Source organism: Ursus arctos, unplaced genomic scaffold, assembly GCF_023065955.2.
Source record: "Ursus arctos isolate Adak ecotype North America unplaced genomic scaffold, UrsArc2.0 scaffold_36, whole genome shotgun sequence".
In the NCBI taxonomy this organism is placed as follows: domain Eukaryota; kingdom Metazoa; phylum Chordata; class Mammalia; order Carnivora; family Ursidae; genus Ursus; species Ursus arctos.
Genome location: NW_026623050.1, coordinates 15,518,306 through 15,535,976, shown reverse-complemented (window position 1 = coordinate 15,535,976; position 17,671 = coordinate 15,518,306). Strand labels below are relative to the sequence as shown.

The window sequence follows — 17,671 nt, the reverse complement described above, 5'->3', positions numbered from 1 at the left end:
CTTTGTGAGATTTTCTCCAGTTACCTTACTAAAATTACAACCCTCCCACATTTCTTATCTACCTTTCCTCCCTAGTATTTGTTATCTACACACACACACACACACACACACACACACACATAGTCTTATTTATTGCCTGTGTTTTGCCACCATCAGAATGCAAATTTTATGAAGAATTTGTATCTGATTACAGCATGCTGAATTACCATTGCCTAAAACCTAGTACCTGGCGCATCATTGATTTTTGACAAACACTGAATGGACGAATGGATGATAAAATGGTAGAACAGACATTGGTTAGGAGCTGGAGACCTAGGTTTTAGTTTTTGCCTTTGCGTATAATAAGCTCTATAATATTTATTACATTTTGTTTCTACATCTCTATGTACTTATCAACAAAATGGGGATGTAACAACTTTCACATGTCTCTTCGACTTTGAGTGAGGCTCATGCAAGGAAGTAGTCTATATACGTGTAAGGGATATTCTAGTTGTCTAACTCGTTTATACCCAGTAGATTGAGCAGCTAGCTCATGGCCACTTTGCTTTAAACCATCCCCAAGAAAATACTCTCCATTTGAACACAGGGTTGGGCTGACCGGTTCATTTCTGCATCTTCCTCTGAAGATTTTAGTGGATCCTTGGCTTATCACTTAGATCAGATAATTGGATTTACTATATAAGGTGTTGAAAACCTGAAGAATGAAATAGCCTGCCACGGGGTTTCAGGCCTTCCGTGTGTCTGGTGTTGTGTTGGGTGCTCTGTGTATGTGGTCTCCTTTCATCCCCACTGCAACTGTGCAAGGAGAGCGTGGCTTTAGTTTAGAGATGAAGAAGTTGGAGTTTAGAGGAATCTAGTACTCCACTGAGGCAGCAGGGCTGATAAGAGAGCCTAGCGGGGAACTCATGTCTGTCTCTAATATCAAACTTTCATCCATTCTCGGGAAACTGAGATATTTAACCCAAAAAACTACAAGAGAATATTCTTCTGTGGATGGTGTTTCTCACTGATGTATTATTTCTTTTCAGACTGTTTATGATCAGTGGTTCATTACCCTTTTTAACATTGTCTACACATCCCTGCCTGTTTTAGCCATGGGCATTTTTGACCAGGTATGTATTTTTCTCTGTCTTTATAACTTATTTTGCTTTGTTGAGGCTTTTTAGTTGCTTCTAGCTTCTAAGTAGAAAACATAAGTCATGGAAAGAGTCCTGGAAGTTCAGTTGTTTTAATAGGTATTGCATGGATCTAAACCCTTCCAGATCCTCCCCCCACCAAACAGTTCTCTGATTGTTTGGCTACCCTCCTCTTTGAGATTCACACCCCATATTATTTCTCTAACGCCTCTGAGACGTCCTACATGAAATGGTCTCTAATTTCATTTTAGTCTGGCATTTCCCAGGCTTATATGACTGTACTTCTTTTTATTTATTTTTCATATAGCACCTATTAATATGCCTCAGAACTAGTGCCTTATGGCTCACACACTGGGAAATGCTGCATTAGCCCCTGAATGCAGAGAACCATGCAGTGACAGAAAATGATGAGACTTGTTGGAAGCCAGATGGCCTGCATTTGTGGTGAGATTTCCTTGGCCAGCACTGCCCAGAACAGGAACTAGAGGCCAGTAGAGTACTCTGCCAATGGGAGAGGAAGACATGAAGCCCCACAGCCATGGAGAGAAGGGGCACAGTCTTTAGTCTAGCTCAATGTGCTTGGGAAGAGAGAAGGGAGAGAATCAGTTACAAAAATGGCGGATCCTTGGCACACTTATTGCCTTGGAAGGTGCTTCCTGGAAGGGGGAAGAAGTCTGGCTGCCGATGAGGAAGTAGAAGACTAGCCAGAGGAGTTTCCATGGCACAATTAGAGTGCATTATTTAAAAAAAATTTTTTTTGGAAGTATATTTGAGAAAACCAGATTTTCTCCAGGCTGTTGTTAGACCTGTTTGCTAGGCCTCATTTTTCTGGCCCACAGTTAGCTGTCTATTGCAAAATATAAATCTTCGCATTATGAGCTCATTCCACTCTCCCATTCTGTGCCTTTGTTAGTCAGTTGTCTCACTTCTTGTATGTAAAAAGGGCAGTTTGTGAATGACATATTTTGGGGAATTCTATAAAAAAGTCATGAACTCCTGAAGACCTTAGATGTAAAGGATTAAGCACATCCATTCCCAAGTGTCTATGTTTGTAAGTGTTTCTTTTCTTGGTGCTTTGTAGCTGCCCAGAATGTGGAATAAAATAATAAAAATAAAGCAGTTTCTGGGAAAAGATGGTTATTGTGCAATTAAAAAAAAAATATATATATATATATATAATAAGGCCCCTTATTGCCATCAAGTTGAGTGCCCGCCCCTGTCCTTTCCCACTTTGTCAGCTTTGGCCCCTACACTGATCACAGGATGATGGAATGTTATGCTGCAAGGCCTCCATGATCATCTAGGATCCACTCATTTTATAAGGAGGAAACCAAAGCTCAAGTCATTGCCCTAAAGCCAGACAGCCAGTGTGTGACAGAAGTCAGCCTAGTACCAGGCCACCTGACTCTGAGATTGCTCTGCTATTACTATTTACCATCATCATTATTTTGTATATTATTATTTATAGAAGCATCTGTTATTTATTACTTATGGTGTGGCAAGAACTCTGCTGAATACATGAACTTAACCATGACAGCGGTCCTGTGAGGGAGGGGCTGTTGTCTGCCTGGAGATAAGGAAACTGAGGTTCAGACAGGTTACATAACAGGTTTAAGACCATATACCTGCTAAGCAGTGGAACTGGGGTTTGAACTCAGGGTTGTCTGGTTTCAAAGTGTGTGCACGTAATTTCACCAGCCACTGACTGGAAGAGGAAGCACCAGCAACATTTCACAATGGGACTTCCTAAAGAGAATATGTCAGTGTTCTTCATGGGACCCCATTCAACAAGTCCAGGGCCATCCCACAAGCAGGAAGGGGAACTTGGTCTGTCCCCTGAGTTCATGCCTGTGTTGCTTCTTTTTTGGCTGCTTCTGCTCTACTCCTGGTCCTCCGGTGTCCTCAGTGGTAAGGCCTCACCTCCTTTTTGGTTTGGGCATTTGGCTTTGGTGCTCACAGTGTGGTCAGCAGCCTTACTTTGGGGCTGGTTGGAAATGCTGAATCTCAGGCCATACCCCCAACCTTTCGAATCATCATTTGGTCTCCCTAAGTGATTTGTGTGCACATTAAGTTTGCAAAGCACTGTTTTAGTTTCTCCCAGGACCCTGTTAGGGCCAAACATACCTTCTCATTCTGTTTAAATCTTTTGTCTCGAACAGCTGGTATCAGAATTCTCACTGAGTACAACACTCAGCACTTCAAGCTCAGCTTCCTTCCCACTGGAATCCCACTTGCAATTTCCCCCTTTCCCTGTTCCCCTTCTACTCTCCCTCCTCTCGCAGTTAGGAACTCAGTCAGATTGGCCAAGTCCTACTCTGCAGCTCTCTGCTGCCATCTCCTGCCCGCTACCCTCACAGCCTTGGCAATTAATCCCTGGGCCCCATTGGCTGCGTGTGATACACTAGAATTCTGGGAGCATGAATGCAGCTGCAGGAGAGTAGAGGAAAGAAACTTCATTCTGAAGCCAAGGATCTGGGTGCAAATTCTGGTTCTGTTCTAAGAGCTGTATGTTCTCTCATGAGTCTCTCTTGGAGACTCAAGTTCCTCTTCAGTAAACCTGGGATCATTGATTATCTTCTCAGTTATCATGGGAATGAAAACAAGCTAATGAATAGTGTTTATTAGGGTATGCTCAGCCATGCACTTGCTGGTTCCTGAGATGGGGCATTGAGGGCCTTTCCGATTTCTCAAGCCTCCCCCACTGAAGTAACTTTGTTGACAGGATGTGAGTGACCAGAGCAGCATGGACTATCCCCAGCTCTACGAACCTGGACAGCTGAACCTACTGTTTAACAAGCGTAAATTTTTCATCTGCATGGCACATGGCATCTACACCTCACTGGCCCTTTTCTTCATCCCCTATGGAGCCTTTCACAACGTGGCCGGCGAAGATGGGCAGCACATAGCTGACTACCAGTCTTTTGCAGTCACCATGGCTACATCATTGGTCATTGTGGTCAGTGTGCAGGTAACCCTGTTGCTGAAAATGTCTTAACTTGATGGCTTTACAGCTTTTAAAATTCATTTTCACTGTTGACTGATATTGTCTACTTGTTGGGGCAAATAATCATCATCATCATCATCATCATCATCATCATCGTCATCATCCTAAAGGAATCCTGGGGTTTTCTTTTTAACTACACATTTCAAGATGAAAACAGAAAGCTTTAATGTAGATGACCGGATGTGGGAGATTAGCATTCAGTGTCTGTAACCTCTGTGTTGTGGAAACCTCACAACTAATTACTTCTTGGGGATGAGTATCATATATATAGAAAAATGATTATACTATTGCCTCTTTCTTGGGTTTGAAAAAGTTTTCCAATGATAGCAGAAACTTTCCCATGATTTCTATCACTTAATAACTTCCAGGCTTTAAAGCGAGATTTAAAATTCATTTGGCAATACATATCTGTGAAATTATTCGTGGTTCAGTGTTATATTTTGGCATATCTGAACCAAATCAGAGAAGCTCTTCTGGTGGAAATGATTTTTGATGATCCGTTGACCTCACTGGGCATCTTGAGTAGTTCTATTTCCTTTTTAATGCAAATGGTGGACAAAACCATTCGGTATTGAGTTAGAGGTCACAAAAGCTTTCCTATCCATTAAAATCTGTATCTCCAGATGGATATGGTAAGCAAAGTGACCTGTTTTTTCTTTTGTTTTCTTTTGCTTGTTTTCTTTTTTTTAGGGAGCGAATATCAATCGAGGGCTTGATTTTTAGAGTTTAAATTGCCTTTGGTCGGTCCTTTTTCTATCCTAGAAACAATCTTTTTTTACAAATCTTAGCGGCTCATTTCCAACAAAGAATCTCATTAAACCCCCGACTTTCTCTTCATGACTCTAAACATTACATTAAATGAACCAAATGTAAACGTATTGCTTTTAAAGGACATCTCTGCCATTCCTTGGTCCATCTGAGTGACTATTATTAAATCGATACCAAAGCCATCCAACACTTGACATCTTGGGAATTCATAATTCAGAATCAGATAGGTAGCATCCAAAAACAGAACCAGATTTCTCCACTCAGAAAGTTCTGTTTTTCTCTGTTACAACTAAATCATGCTGTTGCTTTGCAAACCCTCCGTGGCTAGTTCTCCTATGTTCAGTTCTATGGCGGAGAGGAAAATAGTGGAGTGACTCGGAAGTATCTGGCATTGCTAAGACATTCATCATGGTAGTCTATTACTGGAACAGGTGTATATCACCTCACAAGAAGCTATTGTTCCATCTTTTCTTATAGTTCTTGCCACTCTACTGGACACTCCAACCTGTTTTGTTTTGTGCCTTTTGATCATTGAGCAGACTCTGTGTGTACTCTTACATTTCTAGCCTAGAGAAGTAGGTGATTTACTCCTTGACACGAGGGCACATTTCCAGTTCTCTGGATTCTCCTCCTGAAGGGAAGGACAGTTGTGGGACATCTCTTTAGTGGTAACAGCTTATTTACCAGGTCAGGCTTGTTAATTGGTACTCCAAGAGATCACTTAAAGGTAGTAACTGAGATAAGAGGTCAATATCTAAAGTAAAAAGCAAATGGGAAATATTCTTCAAACTGTCATTAACACCATCTGCTACATAAGTAAGGATAAAAAAATTACCTGGAATAGGTATGAGAGGCATTGCATGTTTAGTGAAACTATTTTTCATAATCAATTCTACAATTTTTGGTTAACATTATCTATTTAAAAAAAGCTTGTTGATATTCCTATATATCTTTTTTGTTTTTCCTCGTCCCTAATTTATTCTTTATATGCTATCATAGCAAGGCCAGTGCTGTGTTTTTATGTTGATTTTAGATTTGGAAGTTCTTTTCCCCATAAAGTGCACAGTTCCTATTGGATGTCATAGTTATATTTCTCTTTTTTCACAAATTGAGAGACCACAGACACAATTCTATCTTAAAAATATTGTTTATTCACAAAAAAAGACAGAGTTTTATGTTCTGTCGTTTGGAGTTTTCAAAATAAACAATTCAAAATTTCTGACCTTTGATATCAGGGTTTTATAAAAATGATACCTGTACTTCCTCAGAGGGGATTCTTCCTTAGGACCCAAGGTAACCATTGCTCCATCATTCGAGATGTTATGGGTGGGGCTATCTGGGTCTGTTTGATTCAGACCAAGATCCATTCTCTGCCTACTGTCTCCTCTAGGGAAACCATGGTCCTACCCACCTAGCTTTCCTCTAACGTTAACATCACCATCTTATGTAACCACTGTGAAATTGTCAAAACTATGAAATTAGCATTGATGCAATACTATTAACTGAACTACAAACTTGACTCACGTTTCCCCAGTTTCTCCATTACTGACCGTTTTCTGTTCCCGGATCCTACAGTGCACTTAGTTGTAATGTCTCCTCAGTCTCCTGTAGTCAACTTTCTACAATCTTTCCTTGTCTCTCATGGCCTTGACACTTTTGAATAACAGTGGTCAGGTACTTTGGAGAATGTTTCTGGATTTGTCTGATGTTTTCTTAGAAATAGACTGAGATTATGGATTTGGGGGAAGAATCACAAAGATGTGATATGCCTTCTTGTCACATCCTATCAGGGAGCATGTGATATCAGCGTGACTTATTACTGGTGACGGTGACCTTGGTTACTCGTTAGGATGATGTTTTTCAGGTTTCTCCATTGTAAACTATGTTTCCCTTTTCATACTCTATTCATTAGAAATGAGTCACTAAATCCAGCCCAGTCCGTTCAAGGGGAGAATTAAGCTCTATTTCTTAGCAGAATTTCAAAGAATTGGCTGTCATATGTTAGTAACAGTATAATTAAAGTCGATATGTCAAACTGGGGCCCAAGATTTGCCCAAGATCACACACTGACTACATTGCAGGTTTAGGACTAGGATCCAGTAGTCTTATTTTCTGAGTCAGTGATTTTTTATAAAGACATTTGTGAGTGTTCCATGAAAAACGTGGGGCAAGCGTTTCCTACAACACAATTATTATGGAGCCACAGGGCAGTTAGGCACACTTGAGAAGCAGTAATGCACACACACAGTTGTACTTGTGAAGATGAGGTGCTGGGTCTCACCACTGGGTAGCTGTGCCCTCCTCGCCATGTACAAGCTGATGTCCTCTAGATCTTATCCACATACTCCTGTCCATAGATTTCTGCTCCACCTGATTTCTCCCTGCCCTCACCCATACCCCCTGCCATTAATTCTGAGTGCCAGAGGGTCCTGAAACAGCTGGGAGACTGAGGACATTTTTGGCAAGAGAACAATGTAGGAGAGATCTCGGCTAGAGATGGAGGTCTGGAAGCAGAGTAGGTGTGAGCGAGAATGTTTCCAAGTTGTGGCATGCTTTGTTTCTGCTATACTCCAACTTAAACTGCAGTGTCAGACACAAATCAGTTTTTGTTGAATGGATGTAAGGGCAGGGAGATATGAAGAGAGAGATTAAAGTTGAGCAAAGGAAGTGAGAAGAATTTGATTGAGGTACACAATTATCCCTCCTGTCTTAGATACATGCCCATCTTACCCCTTACCAAAGCAGGCCTGTCCTTGGTGGGAGCCTTCAGAAACCTGTGTCATCATCACTACTCTGAATGATAACATGAATTGTACTTAATTCTCTCAGTGCCACCATGCAATAGGTATTGTTGTCCCCTTTTACAGATGAAGCTCAGAGAGGTTAAGTGAGTTGCCTGGGGTCACAAAGTGAGTACCAGATCCAGGATTGGAACCCAGACCTTTCTGACTCCATTGTTGTCCGGGACAAAGTCTTTTATTTTATAGTAAGAGTGGTTAAAATGCAAATTTTCAGGATGTATGAGAACAAAGATGAGACTGAACATAAAAGAAGATATAAGATACTTTCTTGTTTGTATAGAAGAATAAGGAGGGGGGGAGGAAGAGAAAGAAAAGAGAAAAAGGGGGGAAAAAAGAAAAGAGAAAGAAAGAGGGAAAGAGAGAAAGAAAAGAAAGAAAAGCAAACAGTGCTAAAGCTAGAAGCATGAGGGGAGGGGGGTGGGGGAATGGGATAGACCGGTGATGGGTAGTAAGGAGGGCACGTATTGCATGGTGCACTGGGTGTTACACACAACTAATGAATCATCGAGCCTTACATCGGAAACCGGGGATGTACTGTATGGTGACTAACATAATATAATAAAAAATCATTAAAATAAATAAATTAAAAAAATAAATAAATAAATAAAGCTAGAAGCATGGGGTTTGGAGAAAAGAGAATCTCTGAAAGAATAAAGAGGAGAGGTTGGAGTTACCGAAAGCACACTTGGCCCACTTGTCTCTGTCGGGGTTTCTGATTTTCAGAGCAACAACAGCTCCCATTAATGGAGCATTTACTATGCAAATGAATTACTTCTCAGATAATCCCATTCTCTCATTTAATCCTCTTCACAGTCCTCTGAAACATAAATACTATTACTATAGATAAGAAAATAGCCTTGTTACATTTTAAATCACACAGAACGTGGCAGGCCAGCATTTGAACCCAGATCCGATCTCAGGTCCCCAACTCCAAGTCCATGTGGACCTCCCTTCTTTATAGGGAGAAGTGGGAGCTACAGGGAACTCATGGTCCACCTCTGTCTCCCACAAGGGAACACGGAGGACACCAATACCACCCTTGACTGAAGTGGGAGAGAGACTGTCAACAGATGATAAACACATAGGTTATCCAATGTGAAAACTTGAAGTTACTGTCGTTTTAGTCTTCCGCTTATTTTTATTTCTCAGAAGCCCTGAAAATGTCTGCTTTACCCTAGAATTCTCAGACCTGAGCTCCTAAATGTTTATAGCCATGAAAACTCCGCAATTTTGGCCTCAATCAGAAACTTCTGTCTTTAATATATAGAATAATAAGTTTCAGGAGTTTTGTGAATAAGCTCACTCTGACAGCGGCATTAATATCCTTTCCTCGCTGTCTAAGCTTGACTTGTCATTGGGGTAACAACCCTCATGAAATTTCCATGGTCTATAATTACAGTTATAAATCTTATGTGTCTGCTGATACTATAGGCCAAACTCTAGCGGTCTCTATTTTTTTTTTAATATCAGGTTATTTTTTCGTTGTTGTTATTTGAATTATATAATGCTCCTTTTAACATTTCAGACACTATAGAAGTGTTTAAAATAAAATGAACCACCTTCTTTTTTTCTTTTCCATATTCCCCTGGTTAACTACCATTACGATTACTGTAGCTTAACTCCTTCCATATTTTTTCGTTGCTTTGGGACACACACATATGTATTCAAGAAAAAGGGAGCATAGCTAGCATATTATTCTGAAATATGCTTTTCTTACTTAACAAGATGGTCTGAACAGCTTTCCAAACCAGCACATTCAGATCTATCTTTCTTTTTCAGAGATGCACAGAATTTCACAATATGGATATATAATAATTTATTCATCAGCCCTCTATCGATAGACATTCAGGATGTTTCTTTTGTTGCTGTTACTGAAACAATGCTACAATGCATATACTAGCATATAAATTTTATGTACTGAGATAAATTCCTAGAAATGAAATTTCTGGAGTGAGAACTAACTTTTACTGAGATGATGGATGAAGAATGGTATTTTGTTGTTTTCATTGCTAGGTCAGAAAGTATGTACATTTTAAGTGTCATTAATATTGCTATATTACTTTCCATAAAGGGTTATAGTTGCAGACAAAAGATTTATTAAAAACTATTAGGTAGCTCCAGAATCTTCAGGAGAGCAAACGAACCAGGGAGAACCAGAGCCAAGCATAGCACCTCTGGGAGCAACACCCAGCCATATGGCTGCATCGTTGTAGTGAAAACATGATTACTACCTCTTAACAGCGTGGCTCTGATCACCCTGGGGATTGGATGACAGGTCAGCCGCAGATTTCCAGAGAACCACCATGCTTGTCAGATACTGAGAGAAGTGTATTTAAAATTTTCCCTTGTGATTATGATTCTTATCAAGTTCTTGTACTTCAAGGAGATTTTACCTTATATAATTTGAGGTAATAAATGTAATTTATATTATTTGCAGTGAAATGGTTCTTGATTGTTATTTGTCCTTTATAGCTTATCTTTTTATGATAAAATGATCTTAATTAAATTTCATTTTTTTATATTAGTTTTACTTCTGTTGCTTTTCTTAGCCTGCATATACCTGATATATAATCTAGGCCCATCCTTTCATTTTCATTGCTTTCTTACTCTATTGGTTTTTCTCCTTTGATAAGGGAGTTAAACTCATTTTTATTATAGTAACATATATTTTATCTTGCTCCTTTCATGTTATGATTACTTTAAATTCTTTATTTCCAGTTTTTCCTTTTCATACTCAGATACATTATGATTTTTAAATATCTTATTTGTCATAAATAATTTACAAGTTTTACTATTATATTCCCATTTTACTAGTGATTTCTCCCATTTTCATAGTCACTTAAATCTCTATTTCCATACTGATATACCAAAATTAAATAATAATTTATCCTTCATCAAATGTTTCACTGTCTTGTCCATACCTTCTCTTGTCCACTTCCAAATTAAACAGTTTTGAAAATGTATCTACTTATTTCTCCCTCCCTGCTCCTACTCTCCTCTTGTATGTTAATAATCTAGAATTGTAATTTCAGCATGTTATTAAATGCTCCTTTAACATATGTTTTGACTGTTGCAGATTTTTTTCTAAGTTAATACTATAGCTCATCTTCACATTATTACTCATTTAGAGCCAACTATAAATTATAAGAATCATTGCTCACCACTATTTTTATGCTCTTTGTCTTCCACTCTTTTGAAGTCTTTGTTCTAATTGAATTTTTGTTTGCAACAATTTCCTTGAGTAATTTCTTCAGAAAGGGTACATAGATGTTATATTTCTGAACTGAAAGCTTTCTTTTTGTTTTTTACATTTAAATGATACATTGGATGGGTGCGAGATTCTTTTTTTTTTTTTTTTTAAGATTTTATTTATTTATTCGACGGAGATAGAGACAGCCAGCGAGAGAGGGAACACAAGCAGGGGGAGTGGGAGAGGAAGAAGCAGGCTCATAGCAGAGGAGCCTGATGTGCAGCTCGATCCCAGAACGCCTGGATCACGCCCTGAGCCGAAGGCAGACGCTTAACCGCTGTGCCACCCAGGCGCCCCGGGTGTAAGATTCTTGAATCAGAGACTTTTGCTTTAGGAACTTTGTAAATGTTGTTCCACTATACCCAGTTTCAGTGTAGAAGTTTGATATTAGCTTGATTCTCTTTCCTTTCTAAGTAATATATTCTCTATCCTCAAGTCTATGTTCTTTGTCTTGGGGATTCACAAGCATCAGAATTGTAACTTCTTTCTTTAATTTTCCTAGGATTTAGAGTACCCTCTCAATCTGAAAATCTTGCTATTTGTTCACAATAGCAGAGCAGTTTTCTTCTGTCATTTCTTTGACTATTACTTCTTTCTTTTTCTCTGAGATGCTATTATTTATATGTTGGGCCCATGGATCTGTCACCTATGGATTTGCCATTCATGTCTCATATCTTTTTGCATATGGTTTCCATTTCTTCAAGTTTTTGCTCTGTGTTGTGAGATATTATTTCCATTTGTTTTTTCCAGAATATTAATTCAGTTCTCATCAGTGACTACTATTTGGTTTCTCTATTGAATTTTTAAATTCAGAAATAATGCTTTTTTCTTCCAAAATTTTTTTTCCTGTGATCTAATTGCATCCCCTCAAGAGTTCTCATTATTATTATTATTTTTTTTTTTTTGGTTGCAGTGCTTGTCTGTCTTTTCCATTAGCTCTGGCTCAATAGGATCCACCTGTTCTCTTTTCTTTTCTTTTCTTTTCTTTTCTTTTCTTTTCTTTTCTTTTCTGTCAAGTCCTCTTTAATTGGTTGTGGCTTTTCTACTCATACCCCACAGGTCAGGCTATTGGTGTCTCTCGATGGTGATGAATTGACAGGTGGAAGGTACAGTTGAAGATTTTGGCCTGATGTCTTGGCAGCCAAATCAACTGGAACACCAGCATCTCTTTGCTGAGGATGAATGGCAGGGCTCTCTGTTCTCAGGCCTCTTGAGAGAAAAAAAACTGTCCTTTTATAACCCCTGCAGTTTATATCCAAGGCTGCCAATATCTTTTTAATGGGGCAAGATTTTAAAAAAACAGTAAACTTCAAGTGGGAAGAGAAAGTATGTCTCCATATGCAGAGAAGGGTCTATTTACTGTGTAAGTAGGAACCCCTCAAGCAGGTGAGAAATCTGTGGTCTTAAAGGAGTCTCTGCTAGAAATGCAAACCTTCACTTGGACCACTTGGAGCCTTGGAGATGCAAATAACATTGCCAGAACCTACTTGTTTTTCTCTGAAAACTCAGGGCTCAGATTTGCCAGTGACTTCCTTGATTCCCTGATAGCAGGCTGTATTTGTAGCTCTGTTGCCACAACAAGTTATTGGAAGAGAGAAGAGCTTGTGAACATGCTCCCAGGTCACCTTAAATCCTCGCTTCTGAAGTTTACAACAAAAGAAGATTAAGGATTTTCTTTGTTATCAATTAAATTAAGAAAAAGCATCATCAAAATGAGTTAGGATATTGATGTGAAACAGGTTATGCCCATGTAAAATAGTCACGTGAAAATTTATGTACAGATTATAGAATGTTGCAGTTGCTCCCTGCTGAAGATTTTTTTTCCAACAGAAATGCTTTAAGAGCAATTTAGAAAGTAACTTTGAAATTAGAAATCATTGTGTTTTCTTATTTCTCATGTACAAGAAGATTAACATTTTGTCTCCTGAACTGATTCAACCTTAAGCAGCTATAGTGGCTTGCAGATATACGTTCTCAAGTCAGGTGTCTACCAGAACTGTCAGGTCAGTTCCCAGTGCTGTGCAGAAAGTAGGAGTGCCTGTGGCTGGCTGGTAGGTAGACAGGTACAGCCATCTCTTCACAGAGCAGTCCTGGGGAAACATCGCTCAGTAAAATGATACCCTTTTAATCCTCAAAGACCTCTTTGCATTTGACTCCATTTACAGATAGCTTTGGATACCAGTTACTGGACTGTCATTAATCATGTCTTCATCTGGGGCAGCGTTGCCACTTACTTCGCCATTTTATTTACAATGCACAGTAATGGCATCTTTGGCATGTTCCCAAACCAGTTTCCATTTGTTGGTAAGTTGAGTCCTATTATCTATGGGGGCCTAGTGTCATGCTGTCATTTATTTGTCTTTGTAATTTATTTTCTGTGTTGGGTGGGACTAGGGATGACTAATAATCTTTGCTCTAGGAATGGATTGAGCCAGGCATCTGAAGGATTTCAGGATTGAGAAGAGCTCCGAAAGATTAGTTTCTGCTGTCCCCGTCAGATGTAGAAGAATCACTATGATAGCTGCTTACGGGTTCCCAACGGCCCAAATATAATAGATTGTCCCTTTGCAAACAAGAGGCCTAGCACATATATCAGGGCTACCTGAAGGCCTGTTAAAAAAAAAAAAAAGTTCGTGTATAATAGAGGGAGGAGAAAGAAATCTTAGGCTCTTCCTTTTATCCCACATTATCACCACTATCACTGCCAAAGTTCACCTGTGTAACTTACATTTAGATAGGAAAGAAATGATGTATAATTTTGAGCAGTCTAAGAATTGCTGGCCATTAGTCCATAGGCACAAAGAGTAGCCTCTGTACTTAGACAGCCAGGGTTCAGGTGTCAGCTCTGCCACTTAAATGCTGGGTGAACTTGGGCAGATTTTTTTTTTTTCATGCCTTGATGTCTTAAATTCTAAACTGGAGATATTAATAGTTTCTATTTTCATAGGAAATATGAAGGTTACAGGAGACAATGCATGTAAAATCCTTAGCATGTAGCCTGGTACATTGTGCTTTTTCAGTAAATGGTAACCATAATAATGGTGATGACGAAGATGATGACGATGGTTCAAGCTGATGTGTCTTGGTTACTGGTTGGGAACACTGCAGGGTGATTTGAACAGCAGACGGGTAGCACAGGAACTCCAAAAATACCTTAAAGCCCTGAGATTCTATAATACCCTAAAGAGTGTGCTTCTGCTCTATGTATGGAGTATACCACCGTCGTAGTCCACATTTCAGAATGATTCCCACAGGGCCACTGAGCTCTACCACGGAATGAGGCTATTAATGTACTTCCTCAGAAGTTTTAGAAATCTCTGGTTTGTGTGAGATAAGTTGGTAACAGTGATGTTTCTCAGTTCATCCCAGCAAACTGGAAAAGAGAGATGCACACTGTCAGCCTTCTTGAGCTTAATCAGGTGAGACTGACATTTGCATCCGCTGGTTGAGGAATTCAGTCTAAGAAATCCAGAAAAATAATTCTTAGAGAACTGATTCATGTAGAAGGCAAAATAAGAGCAACTATAGGGTTATACATTTCCACTGATGCAAAGACACCTGGAATTACAATTCCAGTTAAATGCACACATATACTTAATAATGTTGCTCTTCATCTTTTTTGTTTGTTTGTTTGTTTGTTTTTTTGTTTTTTTAAATCAATGCACAGAAATGAGTTACATTTCTCTCTTTTTTTTTTTAAAGATTTTATTTATTTATTCGACAGAGATAGAGACAGGCAGCGAGAGAGGGAACACAAGCAGGGGGAATGGGAGAGGAAGAAGCAGGCTCATAGCGGAGGAGCCTGATGTGGGGCTCGATCCCAGAATGCCGGGATCACGCCCTGAGCCGAAGGCCGACGCTTGACCCAGGCGCCCCTGCTCTTCATCTTTTGCCTTGTTTTGCATGTACATGGAAATCTTTAAATTGCACCACTCTTACTTAATATGTAACATTAATACTTTGTTTGCCAAAGGATTGCATCCGTGTAGAAACATGATGGTTATGAATAAGAATAAGCATATTATGAAAGAAAGACATTTAACTACTTCTAGGGTTTTTTTTTTCCCTTTTTCTTTTTCTTTTCTTCCTTTCTTCTTCTTCTTCTTTTTTTTTTTTCTTTTGGATGCCAAATCTGAAAGTTCAGTGCATTGACAAGAAGACTTCTAGTCCTAAGAGAGCATTTTAGCACGCATAATGAGACTGGAATGCCTCAACTGGAGAAAGTAGTTTGTGTGGGGACCACTCTCTCCAGCTAAGCACATGCCATTCCAGGAATTAATTACTGAGCTCCAATGAGACTTCTCAAAAGTTAGATCAACATTGGGGTTTAAGAAACAAAATTTTCCTTAGTAGCCAGCAGCAAGGAGGAGTGCGGTTTTAAAGTGAAGTTTGTTTTCCCAGCCATGCCTGGGGGTACTAAGCTTCAAGGAGCTCAAAGAGACATTTAATTTATTGAGTCAAGTTTGTTTCTGCCCAGGCAACTGTAATCTGCTGCTCTTGGTAGGCAGATTCTGTCCTCCAAAGCCAGAAAATGCAGACATACCAATCAGTAGCCAAGCCCTTATACCCAAAACACACTCAAATGGTGTTAACACTTTAGCTTCCGGAGAGGGGACCTGGATAATTGGAGGTATTGCGGCAAATCCCTAGCAAACCGACAGGGATGAAAGTTTATTTTGGTGATATAAACAGGGTTGACATGTTCCTGTAGAATTTGTCTGTCTGCTTAACTGACCGTTATTGCTTTGCTTAAACAAACATCTCAGTATATGAGGTGTGAGTATAAAGCGAGGAAACCGGCTTAGACTTGGGAATGAGTTTCACCACCGTCTTGCACTAGCAGGTTCTATGGCTGCATCAGCAGTCTGTCAGTGAGAGGAATGCTCTTTTCACAAACCCAGGAGCATCTCTGATCTCCTTGGAACCTGAGTTCTTCATAACCCCGTGAATATCAGAGGGATCAGCAAGTCCCTCTGGGGCTGCTGCCTGAGTTGTAAAGGTTGGCCCTATATTAGGTAAGGCTCTCCTTTTATGGCATAGCCAGTCCCCAGGGCTATTAAGATTGTACCTGCACCCCAGACATATATTGTATCGTTTTGATATGGCAGTTTATTCAAGAGTCTATAAGAGCAAGTGTGCCTTTTAAAAATAATGGCTGCTTTGTAGTCAAGAGGTCTTGAGCCTCCATGAGAGAATTCTACTTCATGAGTGAAGCTGGACTGAGTCTCGATCAGAGAACACGTGGCTCTGATCGGCTATCTCCAAGCGATCGGGCCATGAAGCAGCTCCCAAGGGTGGTGATCATACCACTCCTGCCTTCTCATCACTCCTGAACATACTCTATATGAGGGAAGACACCTAGTGGTTCTTCCTAGGTAGCCCAAACCTCACCATTTCAAAAAAAAGACCTTATGGACCTTACTTAATACTTCAGTATATTTTGTATAATTATGTATATTTTTCCTTAATAATAGGAAATGCACGACATTCTTTGACCCAGAAGTGCATCTGGCTTGTTATCCTCTTAACAACAGTGGCTTCAGTTGTGCCTGTGGTGGTACTCAGATTTTTGAAGATGGATTTATGCCCAACCCTGAGTGACCGGGTATGTTGCAGTGCTGATAAGTACTTGAAGGGCTGATTCTTGGTTCTTGGACTCATGTGCTTCTCTGCCTGATTTGGAAGCCCAGGAAAGGGCTAATGAACTTCCCACTGGAAACAGCCATAGGCATACAGCATCACATACCAGTAGATGAACTGCCCACATCTGAATGTAGTAGCTTTGTGAATGTTAATGAAGATAAATGTCTAGACTAAACGTAGGTGGGGAGTCATGAATTACAAGTTAAGATGGGTGTTTCTAAAAGTTGACTTTAAAAAAAGAAGCTGGTAGCATTTTGGACAACTATTCTAAGGCCAAGGCAAACTATAAGGAAAGTTACTGACCTGGGGGCAAGTGAAGGATGGAGTAAAAGAGAGACCAGCCAGGTATGAGGTGACGGGACTCAGTTTTTGTAGAAGTGTGATAGTAGATTCAGAAACATAAGGAGAAGCTACCTTCTGAACAGATTAAGAAAGCGAAGAGGAACATGATGACTGGATTGAAAAATATAGAGTTGAAAGGAAAATAGAACAGATTGTAGAAATTCTTAAGCCAAGGGACTAACAGCACGTATTCTATGAGAAGAATAGCAGAAGCAAGACAATGCCAAGTTAGGTCAGGAACCAGATAGAAAGAGAAAAGAAGAAAGAAAGGGGAGATATACATCTGTAGTCACACCATGAGAAGGGGCAAACACTGGTAGGTGAGTGGTCAGGCCAATGTCACTGACAGGAACCGAGGCAAAACTTCCCTTACCAGGTTATCCTCCATATTCCGAGGCCAAAGCATGTGAAGATTCCTTCTGAAATGATTCATAGGTTCCCGTTAGATCTGTGCTTCCCCTTTGGCTCCCAGAAAATGATGGATGAGCTGAAGGAAGGAAGATGATGTTCATTTCTTCCAGTATGTGGTCACGTCATGATCTTCTGCCTTTAATGGCTTTCTCCTGACATGAAATCAGACTCTAAGAGATCAGCCGAATCAGAGAACAAAGCGGCTTGCACCAAACCTCGGATATTTTTCTCCTCATCTTTACAGGGAAAGGAAAGAAACATTGGAAACCCACCCAAGTGATGTTGAGTTCTTCAAAAGGCTGCAAAAAACCGCAAA

The 17,671-nt window shown here is 39.8% G+C and overlaps 1 protein-coding gene across 3 annotated transcripts in view; it reads left to right on the top strand.

Annotated features, from left to right (window-relative positions):
• ATP8B4 (ATPase phospholipid transporting 8B4 (putative)) overlaps positions 1-17,671 on the top strand; it is a 226,417-nt gene that overhangs the window by 206,002 nt on the left and 2,744 nt on the right. For all 3 annotated transcript variants that reach the window (XM_026518454.4, XM_026518456.4, XM_044391066.3), the window contains exons 24-27: positions 1,029-1,112; positions 3,859-4,104; positions 13,125-13,263; positions 16,434-16,564. In XM_026518454.4, the coding sequence (XP_026374239.2) occupies positions 1,029-1,112; positions 3,859-4,104; positions 13,125-13,263; positions 16,434-16,564 (600 nt within the window). The remainder of the gene's footprint in view (positions 1-1,028; positions 1,113-3,858; positions 4,105-13,124; positions 13,264-16,433; positions 16,565-17,671) is intronic.